The sequence below is a fragment of the Mizuhopecten yessoensis genome, unplaced genomic scaffold, assembly GCF_002113885.1.
Source record: "Mizuhopecten yessoensis strain PY_sf001 unplaced genomic scaffold, ASM211388v2 scaffold2411, whole genome shotgun sequence".
Taxonomy (NCBI): Eukaryota; Metazoa; Mollusca; class Bivalvia; order Pectinida; family Pectinidae; genus Mizuhopecten; species Mizuhopecten yessoensis.
Window position 1 is genome coordinate 863,601 of NW_018404533.1, and position 17,246 is coordinate 880,846.

The 17,246-nt window shown below is 36.0% G+C and overlaps 1 protein-coding gene across 1 annotated transcript in view; it reads right to left on the bottom strand.

Annotated features, from left to right (window-relative positions):
* The window catches only part of LOC110445918, a 76,561-nt gene that overhangs the window by 21,087 nt on the left and 38,228 nt on the right, over window positions 1-17,246 (bottom strand). Inside the window, exons 10-24 of the mRNA XM_021490787.1 lie at window positions 16,776-16,935; window positions 15,876-15,949; window positions 15,522-15,548; window positions 14,776-14,913; window positions 14,197-14,256; window positions 11,049-11,165; window positions 10,582-10,716; window positions 7,780-7,839; window positions 7,080-7,199; window positions 6,695-6,817; window positions 6,016-6,126; window positions 5,157-5,204; window positions 3,423-3,542; window positions 3,065-3,187; window positions 2,385-2,495 (exon numbers count right to left, since the gene is read on the bottom strand). Of these exons, the coding sequence (XP_021346462.1) occupies window positions 2,385-2,495; window positions 3,065-3,187; window positions 3,423-3,542; window positions 5,157-5,204; window positions 6,016-6,126; window positions 6,695-6,817; window positions 7,080-7,199; window positions 7,780-7,839; window positions 10,582-10,716; window positions 11,049-11,165; window positions 14,197-14,256; window positions 14,776-14,913; window positions 15,522-15,548; window positions 15,876-15,949; window positions 16,776-16,935 (1,527 nt within the window). The remainder of the gene's footprint in view (window positions 1-2,384; window positions 2,496-3,064; window positions 3,188-3,422; window positions 3,543-5,156; window positions 5,205-6,015; window positions 6,127-6,694; window positions 6,818-7,079; window positions 7,200-7,779; window positions 7,840-10,581; window positions 10,717-11,048; window positions 11,166-14,196; window positions 14,257-14,775; window positions 14,914-15,521; window positions 15,549-15,875; window positions 15,950-16,775; window positions 16,936-17,246) is intronic.

Genomic DNA, 17,246 nt, shown 5'->3' on the forward strand with positions numbered 1-17,246 from the left:
GGATCACTTGACAAGAGAACAGTTGCTCGGGCACAAAAATGTCTTTTCAGAAGCATTTTTTGGAATTAAAGCCACTGCCATATTAGATGGCACCTATATTTATATCCAGAAAAGCTCCGACCGCAAGCTCCAGATAATGTCCTACTGTGGCCAGAAGAAGTGAAACTATCTCAAATTCATGAGCATTGCCTTACCAGATGGCTACATTCTGGACACAGTAGGACCATTCACTGGCAGCGAAAATGATACTACAATTACAAAAAAAGTCATGGACAAGCTAGTTACTTGGCTACAACCAGACGACAACGTTGTCGTTGACCGAGGTTTTAGAGATGTCCTACCAGTTCTCGAAGCCTCTGGCCTCAATGCTAGCATGCCGTCATACCTGAAACCCGGTCAAAGTCAACATTCTGACGTCCAAGCAAATCTTGACAGAACTATCACCAAATCGAGGTGGATTGTGGAATCCTATCATGGTCGTCTGAAACACTGGACGTTCTTCCGAACGCAATTGGTGTCTAACAGCTTTATCAATGTCATCGAGGCTTTGCTTCGAACCGTCACAGCCTGTCTGAATGGTATTAGAGGACCGATCTACCAGAGATCTCCAGAGAGAGATGCCAAAGATAGGCTAATGGCTGAACGTATGAAGGACCGTTTGACAACACCGAATGGTTTAGCTCAGAGAGTCAAGACAGATCCGGATCTATCTAGACGGGCAAGGTCCGAGTTTGTCAAGATGGATGCATCTTCCGTACTGTTTCCCCGTCTCGATCTTGATTACTTGAGAACCATTACGTGTGGAACGTATCAGATATCTCTGGCTCCTGGTTACATCGCCGAACATTTAAGTGATGACGGAGACTATGAGGTGTGGCTTTACCAGCACTCCCCAGACCTTCTCCGATGTCAAATACATTCTCGACACAAAAGCCAAACGAAATATAACGTTTGGATACGGTTCACCGTTTCACCCGATGTTGAGGCCCCAATAAAGGACTACTACTGCCAGTGCCCAGTTGGAGAGAGAACGATGGGAATGTGTGCGCACATCTCCAGTATCTTGTACTACCTTGGGTATTACAGGACGCTGGAAAACCCTCGACCATTACAACCACAGGTAAAGAAATTCCGACAAAACTTGAAATAGTTTTCCATGCGGCAACGGAGTGCATATGTCGAAAGTATGTTTGGGGCTCGATATGAAAGATCCCCGTTACCATGTGACTAACCAAACTTATAAATATAGGTATTATACAATCGCCCGTAGCTATGAACACTCCCGTAAATGCGAAAACCAACCAAAATCATAAGGAACACGTTTTGTTTGTTGTTCTGTCTATTTGTCAGCCAATGTCTTCAACCACGGGGACTTGTGAAGTAGCCATCTTGGATTTTTTTTATGAAAAAGTGTTTCTCTCACTTTTTTTCATATCTGTGTACATATTCTCAACATACCGAGCAAATACTCTCGTTTTTTTGTTAATTATCTAAAGAAAGTCGAAAATCGGCAATTCAACCATAGGCTAATTCAACCCAACATTTGAAAATGTTCCACCACTTACATTTTGATGATTTTTCCTCTCATCAATAGCATATTACGTACTGTTTAATAGGATAAAAATTGGTTTGCATCCAACGCCCATAAAAGGGTGTATTCTCTAAAAAACACAGTTTTTGTGTCTAAAATGTTATCATCGAAAATGGCATTTTTGAGATTGTTTCTTCCATAAAACAGCCAAATGGCGCGATGGAAACATGATTTTTTGTCACAATCATGCCATGAATGTATTCTTTACGGTGACCATCATTTGATTAGATTTTCATTAATATTTTACATAACATGCACATTTTATCAACACTTAGACAGCTTCTGAAAGGTACAACTTTGAGGAGCCATAAAAAACAAACCAAGTGACCTAAATCTTTATACTTTATAGATTTGTGACCACAACGGCATGGGCAATGCACCACCAACAGGAAATTTGAATCAGAGAAGGGGCCGTTTTGGAAACCGGCCCTTTAATTTTCCCCGAATATTTTATCGACATAAGAAATTAAATCGAAAAGGGCGAGTATTAATGTTCATATTATGCAACATGCATGAAATAACAAGTTTAATTTTTGCTAGAATCTACTAAACATTTATAAAACAACGTGCTGTAATATGTCAAACACTCCGGTTTTTTTTATAGTTACAATGACATGTAATGATTCGAAAACATTACAATAATAAGAAATATTCGATTTATGAAGTGAAGAGAAGTTGAAATGTTATAAAGAATGAATCCAATTTATATTATAATCAATGAACGAGGTAAACAGTTGCCCTTTTACTGAACAGATAAAAGAGGACGCAGGCTACTGCATTACCCTGATCTCACCTGTGTCGTCCAAAGATATTGTTTGTCCTTCCTCATCCACACTGTCCCGTCTACGGCCTTGGTGATGTGTATTGTTCTTCTCACTTACTTTATCAGACGTATTGCCATCACCTTATGTACAATGTGACATTTGTTTTGAAAAAGATAAGTTCACATTAGTCATTCAAATTATACCTATGTCATGGAACGTATATGTCCCAATTTATTTTCGACAATGTCATATAACGTCATATTATATATTATGGTGTCATTTTACGTATCACAATTTTCTTAATATTCATATTGTAATTTCTGAACAGCATTGATCACTATTGTTATACATGTTTAAATTGCTTCGTAGAAACTCGTACGAAAACAAATCGACGACGCGGAAGGAAAACAAATACCATTTAAACATAACGTAAAATGTCAAAAACGGTTTGGATTAATTCTTGTTTCCATTCAAACATTTTCCCAGCGAAAATAACACCCAATGAGTTCAAGCCAAACAGATTCCCAGTCGAACGTTCTGATAAAATGCTCCGTAAACCACACGCATGATATACAGAACGTGTACTATTGGAATAATATAATAAGTTTTGGATATGTGTGGTAGTACCAGTTGTCTTACACATTGATTAATGCTTCTATACCATAAATTGATCAACAATTATTTTAATATCAAGATAAACTGAACAAACCTGCGATGTAATGACTTTGTTTGCCAGACGCTTGTCTTGTTTGTTTGTCTTCATTGCTTTCTCTTTTTTTCCTTCTCTGTTTCCATTTCTTCATGCCGTGGTCAGATTGAGAATCATCCTCATCTGTTGCAATAAGTAATAGGGTCCTTAATTATGTTAAAAAAAATCGGTTGTTGTCAATCAGTCACTCTCGCAGAGAGACAAAGAGAGAGAGAACAGACAGACAGAGACAGAGCGGACAGACAGAGACAGAGGTAAAAGCTAGACAGACAGGCAGACGATCTAACAGATAAGAGTGAGAGATCAAAAGAGGTTACTTTGATAGGTCATAGATATATATATACACTCGGGTATTTACCAAATTCCTCGGTTTGACAAACTGTATCATAACTGCTGCTGTGACCTGGCAAAGCGGCACTGTCCTTTTTTGTTGTAGACTTTTCTGTGTAGTGTTTTCCATTGTCGCTATCAGATCCATCTGTAAAGAATACAATGCGCGTCATCATATATATGACTGGAAAAATCTAAGTCTAGCAACCTGAACAAATTAAAACACACTTTCGTACCTGGATCACTCTTTCGTCTCCATTTACTTTCGGCCGTTGCTGTGCCGGTTTTCGTTTCCCTTTCAAATAAGTGTGAATTTTGAAGTCAATACATATGTCAAACAAGTGATTTATTCTCAAATTAGAGCATGATTTTACAGTATTTTCTGATAATCTGTAATATATATCGGCGCGTCACATAAAACTACGGGTAAGACCGAAGATTAAATATGTGTAAACACATTCCTCTTTGACCGTTGCTGTGCCGATTTTCTTTTCCCTTTCAAATATAAAGTGAAGTTGTTGTTTTTTCAATTCAAAACATTTCCTAAACAAGTGATTTATTCTCGAAAGAGACCATGCTTTTACCCTAATTCATGATAATATTGAATATGTAGGCATGTAGCATTAAACAATGGGCTAAACCGACAATCAAATATTTGTCAACACTTCTATCGCTATACCAATATAACCATTATTTTCGAAATCGTATACCATCAACAGGTTGTTTTTTTCAGTGGAAGAGTTCTTTTAAAGACGCTTGGAACGAGTTGAAAAAATTACCTGAAGCTAACGTTTACAATAAATAAGTGTTCTTTCCACCCGCGACCCCGCAAAACAATTCGTGAATAAACAGATACATAAACACTATGTCGTAACGTGCTTAGCAATTTTACTAGGTGTAATTAACTATCATTTCGTAGGTCATCTTTTTTTTACTACAAGGCAAGTATGTATCATTACGGCCTAATTTTCTGAAACTCAATGACAACTTTGGTAACGATTTACTCACGAGTCTTGCCCCACCCTTAATTGTTCTAGTTCATTTTGATTGTCGCTTCAGGAAATTTGGTTTGGTTTGGTTTGATTTTGTGTAACGTCCTATTAACAGCTAAGGTCATTTAAGGACGGCCTCCCCTGTGTGCAATATGCATGCTTGTAATGTATGTATGTGTATTTTGGGAGACTGCGATATGTTCGTGTTTGTCTCATTGTGATAGAGCGGAACTGATGCCGACTTGATAGTGCTACCTCACTGAAACATACTGCCGCAGACACCCAGAAGGATGCCCCACCGGCCACATTATACTGACAACGGGCGAACCAATCGTCCCACTCCTAATTTGCTGAGCGTTAAGCAGGAGTAAAAACTACCATTTTAACTACTTTGGTAAGTCTCAGCCCTGGGACAGAATCCAAAGCCGTCCTCACATGGGCGAACGCTCAACAAATGGCCAAAAGTGAGGCATTGTCAATGGAGACATTAGTAAGAAGAAAGTTATTAAAAAAGGAGATAAGATATGAGATCCCAAATTTAGTCGCCTCTTACGATCATGCATTTGGGGGCATCAGGTACAATATTCTTACGCCCTACCGACAGAGATGCTTCAGGAAAGGAAATACTATATGTATATGGCTGATGTTAAATAGCAATAATAATGTCTGTATACGAAACAAACTTGGGTTATTGTCGACTGATTTGTGTTTACGTCCTCCAGATGGTTAATTTGTTTCTGTTTTAACATACGTATTTCCCTTTCTCATACCTGATTTATGTTTCTTACTGTCGTCACCAGGAGGAGATGGTTCTGCATCTGTTAATAATAAGTAGATGATATAGATGAATTTGTTTATACATGTGATAAGATATTCTAATTGTATAAGAAATGCAAAAAATAAACACTGCTTTGTGTACCAACACAAAAATGACACAGAATGGTATACTGTCTTTGGATGGAGTCACTCCTTTGTAACTGTTTTAGAGTCGGTATCAGATTCATCTATAAACAATAAAGTGCTCGTAAAAACACTAAAAAAATGTCAAACACGCTTGAATAAGTAAATATCCTCTGGATTCTGTTACGCATTTTCTACTTAAAACGGTATGTATTTTCAGCTAATTTAAAAGTAAATTGAAACCCTTTACCTTGATCTCTTCTATCGTTTCCAACTTTTTCAAACCGCTGCTTTTTATGAACTAGAACAGTTACGCAGATAATACGACCGGGCGTTGTCGAATATAAAGCGTAAAGCAAGTTCAAATTTAATTATCCCCGAATATGTTATCGACATAAGAAATTAAATCGAAAAGGGCGAGTATTAATTGTTCATGTCATGCAACATGCATGAAATAACAAGTTTAATTTTTGCTAGAATCTACTAAACATTTATAAAACAACGTGCTGTAATATGTCAAACACTCCGGTTTTTTTATAGTTACAATGACATGCAATGATTCGAAAACATTACAATAATAAGAAATATTCGATTTATGAAGTGAAGAGAAGTTGAAATGTTATAAAGAATGAATCCAATTTATATTATAATCAATGAACGAGGTAAACAGTTGCCCTTTTACTGAACAGATAAAAGAGGACGCAGGCTACTGCATTTCCCTGATCTCACCTGTGTCGTCCAAAGATATTGTTTGTCCTTCCTCATCCACACTGTCCCGTCTACGGCCTTGGTGATGTGTATTTTTCTTCTCACTTATTTCATCAGACGTATTGACATCACCTTATGTAAAATGTGACATTTGTTTTGAAAAAGATAAGTTCACATTAGTCATTCAGATTATACCTATGTCATGGTACGTATATGTCCCAATTTATTTTCGACAATGTCATATAACGTCATATTATATATTATGGTTTCATTTTACGTATCACAATTTTCTTAATATTCATATTGTAATTTCTGAACAGCATTCATCACTATTGTTATACATGTTTAAATTGCTTCGTAGAAACTCGTACGACAACAAATCGACGACGCGGAAGGAAAGCAAATACCATTTAAACATAACGTAAAATGTCAAAAACGGTTTGGATTAATTCTTGTTTCCATTCAAACATTTTACCAGCGAAAATAACACCCAATGAGTTCAAGCCAAACAGATTCCCAGTCGAACGTTCTGATAAAATGCTCCGTAAACCACACGCATGATATACAGAACGTGTACTATTGGAATAATATAATAAGTTTTGATATGTGTGGTAGTACCAGTTGTCTTACACATTGATTAATGCTTCTATACCATAAATTGATCAACAATTATTTTAATATCAAGATAAACTGAACAAACCTGCGATGTAATAACTTTGTTTGCCAGACGCTTGTCTTGTTTGTTTGTCTTCATTGCTTTCTCTTTTTTTCCTTCTCTGTTTCCATTTCTTCATGCCGTGGTCAGATTGAGAACCATCCTCATCTGTTGCAATAAGTAAAAGGGTCCTTAATTATGTTAAAAAAAATCGGTTGTTGTCAATCAGTCACTCTCGCAGAGAGAGAGAGAGAGAGAGAGAGAGAGAGAGAGAGAGAGAGAGCAGACAGACAGAGACAGAGCAGACAGACAGACAGAGACAGAGGTAAAAGATAGACAGACAGGCAGACGATCTAACAGATAAGGAGTGAGAGATCAAAAGAGGTTACTTTGATAGGTCATATATATATAGATATACTCGGGTATTTACCAAATTCCTCGGTTTGACAAACTGTATCATAACTGCTGCTGTGACCTGGCAAAGCGGCACTGTCCTTTTTTGCTGTAGACTTTTCTGTGTAGTGTTTTCCATTGTCGCTATCAGATCCATCTGTAAAGAATACAATGCGCGTCATCATATATATGTCTGGAAAAACCTAAGTCTAGCAACCTGAACAAATTAAAACACACTTTCGTACCTGGATCACTCTTTCGTCTCCATTTACTTTCGGCCGTTGCTGTGCCAGTTTTCGTTATCCTTTCAAATACGTGTGAATTTTGAAGTCAATACATATGTCAAACAAGTGATTTATTCTTAAATTAGAGCATGATTTTACAGTATTTTCTGATAATCTGTAATATATATCGGCGCGTCACATAAAACTACGGGTTAGACCGAAGATTAAATATGTGTAAACACTTAACGTTTTATCGCTCTATCCATATAGCCATTATTACATCAATCATATACCAACCCAAACCCCGCAAAACAATACATGAATAAACAAAAAAACATAAACAAAATGTCGGCATGTGCTAAGCCGGCACGTTCTTTTTTCGTTGAGGACTTTCCTGTAAAGTGCTTATTATTGTCGCTATCAGATCCATTGTAAAGAACACAATGCGCGTCATCATATATTTTTGTCTAGCAAACACCAATACTTCTAGCAAGTTAAAACATTCTGTCGTACCTGGATCACTTCTTTCGTCTCCATTCCTCTTTGACCGTTGCTGTGCCGATTTTCTTTTCCCTTTCAAATATAAAGTGAAGTTTTTTTTTTTTCAATTCAAAACATTTCCTAAACAAGTGATTTATTCTCAAAAGAGACTATGCTTTTACCATAATTCATGACAATCTTGAATATATAGGCATGTAGCATGAAACAATGGGCTAAACCGACAATCAAATATTTGTCAACACTTCTATCGCTATACCAATATAACCATTATTTTCGAAAACCATATACCATCAACAGGTTGGGTTTTTTTTTCAGTGGAAGAGTTCTTTTAAAGAAGCTTAGAACGAGTTGAACAAATTACCTGAAGCTAACGTTTACAATAAATAAGTGTTGTTTCCACCCGCGACCCCGCAAAACAATTCGTGAATAAACAGATACATAAACACTATGTCGGAACGTGCTTAGCAATTTTACTAGGTGTAATTAACTATCATTTCGTAGGTCATCTTTTTTACTACAAGGCAAGTATGTATCATTACGGCCTAATTTTCTGAAACTCAATGACAACTTTGGTAACGATATTTCACTCTATAATTCAAGACATATTTTCAAAAGAAAGATAGGATTAACTGTGGTAGCGGTGTGCTAATATATGCCAAAGATGCATACATATTACACACATATATGTGACCTTAACTCAGATTATCTTGAATTAATCTAGCAAGAAGTAACCACATCCATGACAATAAGGTATCCTCGGTATATAGCGCCCCTTTCTGTCAATGTTATGACAGACGTTTTAATAACCTTGGTAGTATTGCTAATCTACAAAGGGGAAGTATCGTTGTGAAAATTATAAATAAGAACCAGTTCGATTTAAATCAAAGTATACGCAGGCTAAAATTGATTACGACTATACTGTTACCTTGCTAACCCCAACCCCTAACCTCTTCCTGTCTCAACAGCGTTTGCTAATGTTTCCATTTTATGCATAATACATCAAGACACGCAGTATTTGTAACTAAAGTTATATAGAAATAAAATAATATACTTTCTTTCTTTTCTTCGAGTGAAGAAATAGGCTTCCATAGGATAATCAATGGTGTTCATACATTATATAATTTTCGTATATCAATATATTTGAATACTATTTCATGTTTGTGTCTGTTACTGAAAAAACTAACTGATTGCCCCCGATTCCAAAATAATTGTTCATGATATTATTGACTAGCTTGACCTTTTTTGGTAACATAACTTACGTCAAACTATTTATATAGCATTCCTTCTCTTTATTTTCAACTCTATGTGTTTGTATTTTTTTATTTCGCGAAACAGAGATATTCCACAGGCTTTGACTATGCTTAATACTTCTGTTTGCAAGGATTATACAATACATTATTCTGCAATCAAAAAAAGCATGTGTAAGACAATAGGTCCGTACTAAAGTAACATTACTTTGCCAATTGAGCCCACCGGAAATCATCCCTGTTAACACAAACAAATCTTATATTCTTCTCACCAACACTTATGCCATACTCTTCCTTTATACAACATTAAGGTCAATTGGCCGAATTATGCTTCACGCTAAAAGCACTTTACTCGTATTAAATTTTAGCTGACCTGGCCCGTCGTCCGTCTGTCGTCCGTCCGTCTGCCGGCGTCAATATTTTACTTTAAATAACTTCTTCTTAATAACCAAGATGTCCAGGGTGATGCTATTTGGCCAGTAACATGCTTGGATGAAGGGCTACCAAATTTGTTCAAATGAATGACCTTAACTTATATTCAAGGTCACATGGTTCAATTGTCTTTAAAAACCTTTAACCAACGTCTTCTGAATAACCAAAAGGACCAGTATGGTGAAATTTGGCCAATTGCATGCAGGGATGAAGGGCTACCAAGTTTGTTCAAATAAATGACCTTCACCCATATTCAAGGTCACATGGGTCAGCTATTTAAATAATTTTAAACACCTGCTTCTGAATAACTAAAATGCCAAGAGTGATGCTATTGGTTCAGTTGCATGCTGGGGTAAAATGCTTCTGAGTTTGTATGAATGAATGACATTCACTTATATTCAAAGTCACAGGGATCAATTGTCTATAACAAAACTTTAAACAACCTCTTCTGAATAACCAAAATTCCCATGATGCTGATATTTGGCCTGTAACATGCTGGGATAAAGGGCTATCAAGTTTCTTCCAATGAATGACATTGACATTTATTCAAGGTCACAGGGATCAAATATGTTCAAAAACTTTAAAAAACTTCTTCTGCATAACAATAAACCCTAGACTATTGATATCTGGTCAGTAGCATGCTGGGATTAAGGGCTACCAAGTTTGTTCAAGTGAATGACCTTGATTATATTCAAGGTCAGAGGGGTCAAATTTGTTTGAAACCTTTAAAGGAGTTCTTTTGAATAACCGATAGGCCCAAACTATAAAAACTTTATTTAGCGAGTAGCATGCTTAGAGGAAGGGCTATCAAGCTTTTTCAATTAAAAACCATTACCAATTTTCGAGATCACATTTACTCAAATATGTTTAAACATGTAAATGACCTAAACAAAAGGATAGGGTGGTGATGTTTTGCAAGTTGCATCCTAAGATAAAGGGCTATAAGATTTGTTCAACATAATGACTTTGTTCGAATTTCAAGGTCAAAGGGGTGAAAACCAAGTGAGCGATGCAGGCCCACTGGGCCTCTTGTTTATTATCATCATAACAGCAGTTTAGGAGAAAAGGGATTTAAAAGAGAAGACAAATACGACTGATACGTATATAAACAGCGATGGCTACAGACGAAGCAAACCTGTGCGCTTATCGTGTTTATCGTCCTTCTGTCTTCCATTCTTATATCTTTTGTCTTTTTCGACATCTTTCTTCTTATTTCTCCTTCCAGGTTTCGATTCATCATCGTCGTCATCAGAGGTAGAAAAGTCGGCTTCTGTATGTAAATAAAAGTATTAATCATTATTCCAACAATGGGTTTTTTCAGATTTGAAAGAAACAAAAATCAAACGTTTGGCATTTTTCGGAAGAAGATATACGTATATTAAAATGAAAATGTTTGAAAATATATCACATCATCAAAGTGAAAAACATATGTATATCCTATAAAATACAGTAGTGTCGTATACACTGAATTCGAAACGTTTACTGTTTTATTTATGTTAATCATTATAACAGAAACCTACTGTATAGTGTACATCGAAAGGTTATGATAAGCTTGTAGCACGTGGCGTTGGCTAATCAAAACACAAATATGTCGATACTTACCCCCTATCTTCTGAACTCGATCACTACTGCTACTGCGATCTGGTAAAGTAACAACACGTTTGTCTGTGGGAGGAGGTATTTCTGTGTAACGCTTTTCATGGTCGGTATCGGATCCATCTATAAACAATACAGTGTACCAGTGTATCCCTCATTATTGTCAACCAAACTTTATTACACTGTATACAGATACACAAAATGTATTCTGACAATAGCAATGTTTACATTTCTTCTACTGTCAGCTTTACTATATATAGAAAAAAAACAAAAAACATTTATCATTATTTGTGCAAGCCCGTTGCTGATTGTGTCACATCTCTTTAACTATAAGTTCATACATTAACAATTATTTGCATTATATTTCAGGTACGAACAAGTCAGCAGTTTTAATGGTATGTTGGTAAATTATGTTCGTATGTGTTTCTAGTTACATGACAGTCAGGAAGCGCGGTAGTCTCGTGGTAGGACGCCAGTCTCGTGACCGAAGAGTGGCGGGTTCGCGTCACGGCACGGCACTGTGTCGAATCTTTGAGCAAGATACTGTACTCTGCTTATTCCAATCTACTCAGCTCTAAATAAGTACGAAGTTGGGCAGTACTAAAATTGTAGAATGCTAGCTGTGAGCGCCGAAATGGCAACACAGGCTGTATGCTCCCCAGGGAGTTGAGAACGATATCGGCTGGTTACAAAGGCCCTATAACCACGGATAATTATTTGTGAACCGCTTTGAGACGACCTTCGATCTAGGTTGTGATAAAGCGGTATGTAAGAACTTCGAATTATTAATCAAATTACTATAATTATTAAAGCATCTTGGCCTCAATACGTTCCCTGTTGTTATAGAGAAGTGGTTGGATCTTATAATGGTGGTTAAGTGTATATTCGGATGCATAAACAGTTTGTGACGTTACAACCTCAGGTGGCAGACTGTTCAGTATCACCCACGGTTTTATGGAGGAAGGAATGTTCCCTTGCCTTTTTTCTTCTTGTTTTTTTCATGTTTTCTCGTGGTGATGGTACAACTAAAAGATGAAATGAATTTAGAAACATTAGGATCATGCTTGTGTTTTAGCAGGTCTATTTGTAGGCGCTCGCAAATAGATTTTGAATATGTTGTATCATCTGCGAAAAGGTATGTTTTTGGTATGCATACCTTGTACCATCTGGTATTTACGTATATAACCAGTCCTGGTACTGATCCTTGTGACTTCTATCCAGCAGGATGCGTCTCCTTTTACTATTACACGTTGTTTACGAGTTAGAAGGACTGTCTTTATCCAGCTCGTAATTTTAACGGCAAAACCACACATCCCCATTTTACGAATGAGTCGCTGGTGGGGAATTTTGTCTAAAGTCATAATAATGTACATCAAAGCAACTTCCTGAATCAAGAATTTCCGTTCAGTCATCAATTACAGTTGTGGGATCGCACAACGTTACACGATGTGTGGTGTGCATGCGATCTGTGCACGATGTGCGAACGATTAAGATCTGGACAATTATTTCTTGCGTACATGTATGCGGTCGACGGACGAATGTTGTCCGATGACAATCTTGATTGGTGTAAATTGAGATATGGCATAACGATATAAACGGTTTCGTGTTGAAACATATAGCCTTTATTTGTTCAATATGTTTCTTTATTATAGCTACATATATATATATATATATACGCTGGTCTTTTTATGTTTTCTTAATTTTCAGAAATGGTTTTATGGTGAATTAAGAAAACATAAAAAGATCAGCTTATATATATATATATATATATATAAGCTGATCTTTTTATGTTTTCTTAATTTTCAGAAATGGTGTTATGGTGAATTTTTAAACGACCTTAATCAACACATGTAAATTATAACAAAGTACAGGCAAACATAGCCACATTATACATGTACGTGGACCGAAGATTGCTACACCTGGGACACTTACGTAACTCGTCAATGTGTACAAATCCAGATGAAGGGGAGATATAGACCAAAACGAATGCAAATAACAAAAACTTAATGTCAAGTTGTGTTTTCGTACCAGACAAACGGTATCATAAATCGGCTCTCTATTTCAGGCACAGGGCGCCAAGTAAAACTTGACAGTCTTACAGTCACCATAGTACAGTGTAAGTGGCATTGTAAAACTGAACATTATCTCAATAAATATGATGAGACATTTATGTACACAGTGTTCTTTATTCCGTACGAGCCTTCTGGAGTTTTTCCGTAATATTATTCAACCAATTGTAACAAATCGCACATTTGTGCGGAGGGAAGCGCACACAGGGGCAAACGCGTGTCAAGTAGATCAGTTATGCACACCATGTGTGGACTATATGCGGACATTGTGCGCTCGATGAATACACGATGTGCGCACGCTATTTTTGTTGCGGTTTCACAACTCTATTTGGATTAATTGTAGAACGGTGGACCTTCCTTGAATGAATACAAATTGTCTCCTGCTGTATATTGTATTGATATGCGTGCATTTTATTATGGTTTACCCTACAATTGTTTCTAGTACTGAACAACATATACAAGTTAAGCGGATCATTACTGGCTGTTTTACGGTTTCCCTTTTGAAAGTCGCTGTGCCACTAGCTTCTTCTCATTCCTGGGGAACTGTTCAGTTTGTATTGAGTTGTTGAAAATTATTGACAGTGGTAGACTCATAACAGAACTCAGTTCCTTAAGCAGTTGCAAATGAAGGGTGTCTGGGCCTGGTGGCTTTGATATGTTTAGCTTTTCATATGTTTAAGAGACACTATCGAGGTTTATCGCTACGTTATATATAGTTTCATCTTTTATACGATCGACCCAGGACATGTTTTTTTCTGTTTCCTGAGTAAATACTATTGTGTAGTTCGCCAATACGGCTCTTTATTGGTCTGTCATTCTGACGTGTCTAGTATGTAAATCTGGTATTTTGGTTTGTGTTTCTATTTTTCGAATGAACATAGCTCCAGACTGTTTAAGGGTTATTTTCAAAATCCTAAGCAGACATAAGGTGATTATGTGCGTAATATTTTAGCATCATGTGCGTAATAATAAAGCATCAGATGAAGTTTGTTATGCGTTTTCTATATGAAATGCATTTTTGTTTTCATCTGATTTTGAAGAAAGAAAAAACCCCCAGACATTTATCGCTCATACAACTGTCCTACCTGGATCACTTCTATCGTCCCCTCCTTTCCTCAGTAGTTGCTGTTCGAGTTTTCCTTCCCCTGTTAATTGTAAAAGAGGAATTACAAAGCAAGCCATACGCACATGCTCATTCTATTGCTGCAACACAGAAATTACTTATGGAACTAGAAGTCTAAAACTGACATACACATAGTTCAGTATACTTCAAATAGGTGGGAAAAGACGCCTCGTCTATCATTTGTATCATAGCAAAGACTCAATGTATAAGTGAGGTCGGATCTGTTTGGTGGATACCATGAAACTGTTCTCAAATCTCTGTTTAATTGTGTAAGGTGTCTTCCAGTCGATTAAGAAAGAACTGATATGTATCTTTTTAAATAGTTATGACTGACTGCATGCAGTAACTCAACACATCTCATGAAATCAAGATGAGTGGTAATGTATCCTGGAGAATATCTGTTTCATACCATCGTAATTTTTCTCACGTTTAAACCAACAGAAACATTTCGTTAATTTTCTGACAATACAAAACTAATTAAATTATTCAAAAAATAGTTATCGTTTGTTTTAAATACAAAAGATATTTTAACTGAACGAACCTGCGTAGTCTTGGCGTTGTTGGTCATCACGATTCGATAATGGCTGCATTGTATCCTTTTCCCTGTTCTTTTTCTTATTTCTCTTCATAGGTTTTGATTGGTCTCTGTCGTCATCAGATGGAAACGTTTTCCCATATGCTACCGTAAATAAAATTAATCCAAGATACATACAGTTTAAAATAAAATGTTGTTCCTCACATATTGATTTGAGAGACAGAAAAGAAAAAGAAATAGAAAGAAAGACAGATGGACAGTTGAGCGCCATATCAATTACATAGTCAGGATTTTTTGATTAGATATATTCCAAAGAAAAAATAACTGTTTATGTCGATAACAAACCATTGTTTATTTAATATTTTAACAACATTGAACTTCAACAGATTATTGTTTGTTTACATATTGATGTATATAATGTTTAAAAAGTTGTAACCTTGGCATTTAAACGTTTACGTCCATATATAAACTTGTCTTAAGGTGACGATACATGTGTATCATCAAATTCTGCTGAACTGACAGATTGACAGGTAGAAACAAATGCTATCCGCCCCCTTTTTTGACCCGCTCCATGGCGTTGGCGATGGTACGTCAATAGATGATAGATAGGTTCGATCAGTAAAATCAGTATTAAAAACGGTGAGTAGATAATGCTTATTCAGTATTACATAAATACAAAATTGAAGTATAAACATTAAATGTATATTTGCTGAGTCTAATACATGTCACTTATCTATGAAAATATAGCTTACCGAATCCTTCATACAGCGGCTTACTACCTGTAAACATCGGAAGAAATTCTAAATTGATATGTATATCCTTCAAAACAGCTTCCGAAGAGTTCAGAATACTATTGGAGAAAACTTGGAAAGGAGGACTTAAGTTGTTTTGTTGATTCTTAAATGTTTCCTTTTCAGAAACAAAACTTTTCTATTGAGATGGCTGATTACAAATGCTTCTAAATTTATTTTCAACTATTTTTTTACTACTTCTTGCACCTGTTATATATGTTCATTTTCCCAAATACTGTTCGTTTATATCTAAGATAAGTCAGTATCCCATAGTTCCCTTTTTACTTATCCAAATACACATAAATCGATACGAACCTGATCGTTTAACTTCGGTTTCAACATCAAAGTTGATTATTTTCATTTTCATCGAATCAAATGTCACCTGCTGCCTTCAAAGTATAATGTTTCATACAAGTAAATATATGTTGATTATCATCTATTTATAAAATCGTGTATCACAATAAACAACAACAGACTCCCGAAGTGTTATAGAAATCCTGCTGCCAGTTAAAAAAAATAGGGCAAAATATGAACAAAAGAAATAAACATGGAAGTGCTTGAATTTTTTTCATGCTATTTACATTGAATCAATTGATTGGTAGTTTTTCAATAACTAATTACATATATTGTTATTGAAAGGAAGGTGATACGGAGAATGATATTTATATCGTTCCTATATATTTCTGCTTTAATAATTCAATTAATTGAACATTCTATCAACATTGAAGATTATATCAGGAAAACGAAGGTCTGAATGAAATCAAACATCTACAAGTCCAGTGGGGACATTGCGTAATATTCAGTACATATCGGTAAGACTAAATAAAATTGAAAACGAATTGTGGTGACATTTTCCTTTTTTGTTGTTGTCAAATGATGAGCTATTTGCTTACACATGTAGACTTTTGAATGGGGTGTTTCATATGCTCAACAAATGTATCCTATGCGGTCAAAAAATCAGCGATTTGAACAAACAATTTGCATAGTCGAACATATACTACAAAACTGCGAGAAAAACTGTACGATAGACAATTATTATGTTTTCCTCCATTCTCTATCCACTAGAATATCTGCAAATAGTTTTCCTTCAAACCTTTCCCTTTCAGATTGTCATTGTTGAAACATGCAATTCGCATGGGGATAAACATACCACTAAACTGCAAAGAAAGATGTGCTATAGACAGTTATTATTCATTATGTGTGAATACCACCTACCAGTGACTACCCTCTTGTACATGTGCAAATCTTTTCCCTTTACACCTTTTCCTTTCTAGTCTGTCATTGTTGGCGTCATCAAATTCTTCCCATGTTCTATCACGTTCGTTTTTCCAATACCATCGGTGACCGTCTGTTCCAACTGTGCTATGACGCCGGCCTACAGAACATATTACTGACATTTTTATGAGCGCGATCTTATTTCAAAACTGATATGCTCAACGTGTAATTAAATCATAACTAGTCACAGAGCACCTGATAATTTTTAGAACTAAAGTGAACATGTAAATAATACTTGTCGCTAAACGTAGCACATACAAAAAAGAATGTGTAACGAGAAATGGACAGATATATTGCAGCATTTATAAAACATGTCACAACATTTAGCTTATTTGAAATCTATACTTACCTTACAACCAGACGTTCTCGTTGTAGAAAATTAAACAGTTCACAATTAACCCATTTTCGTTT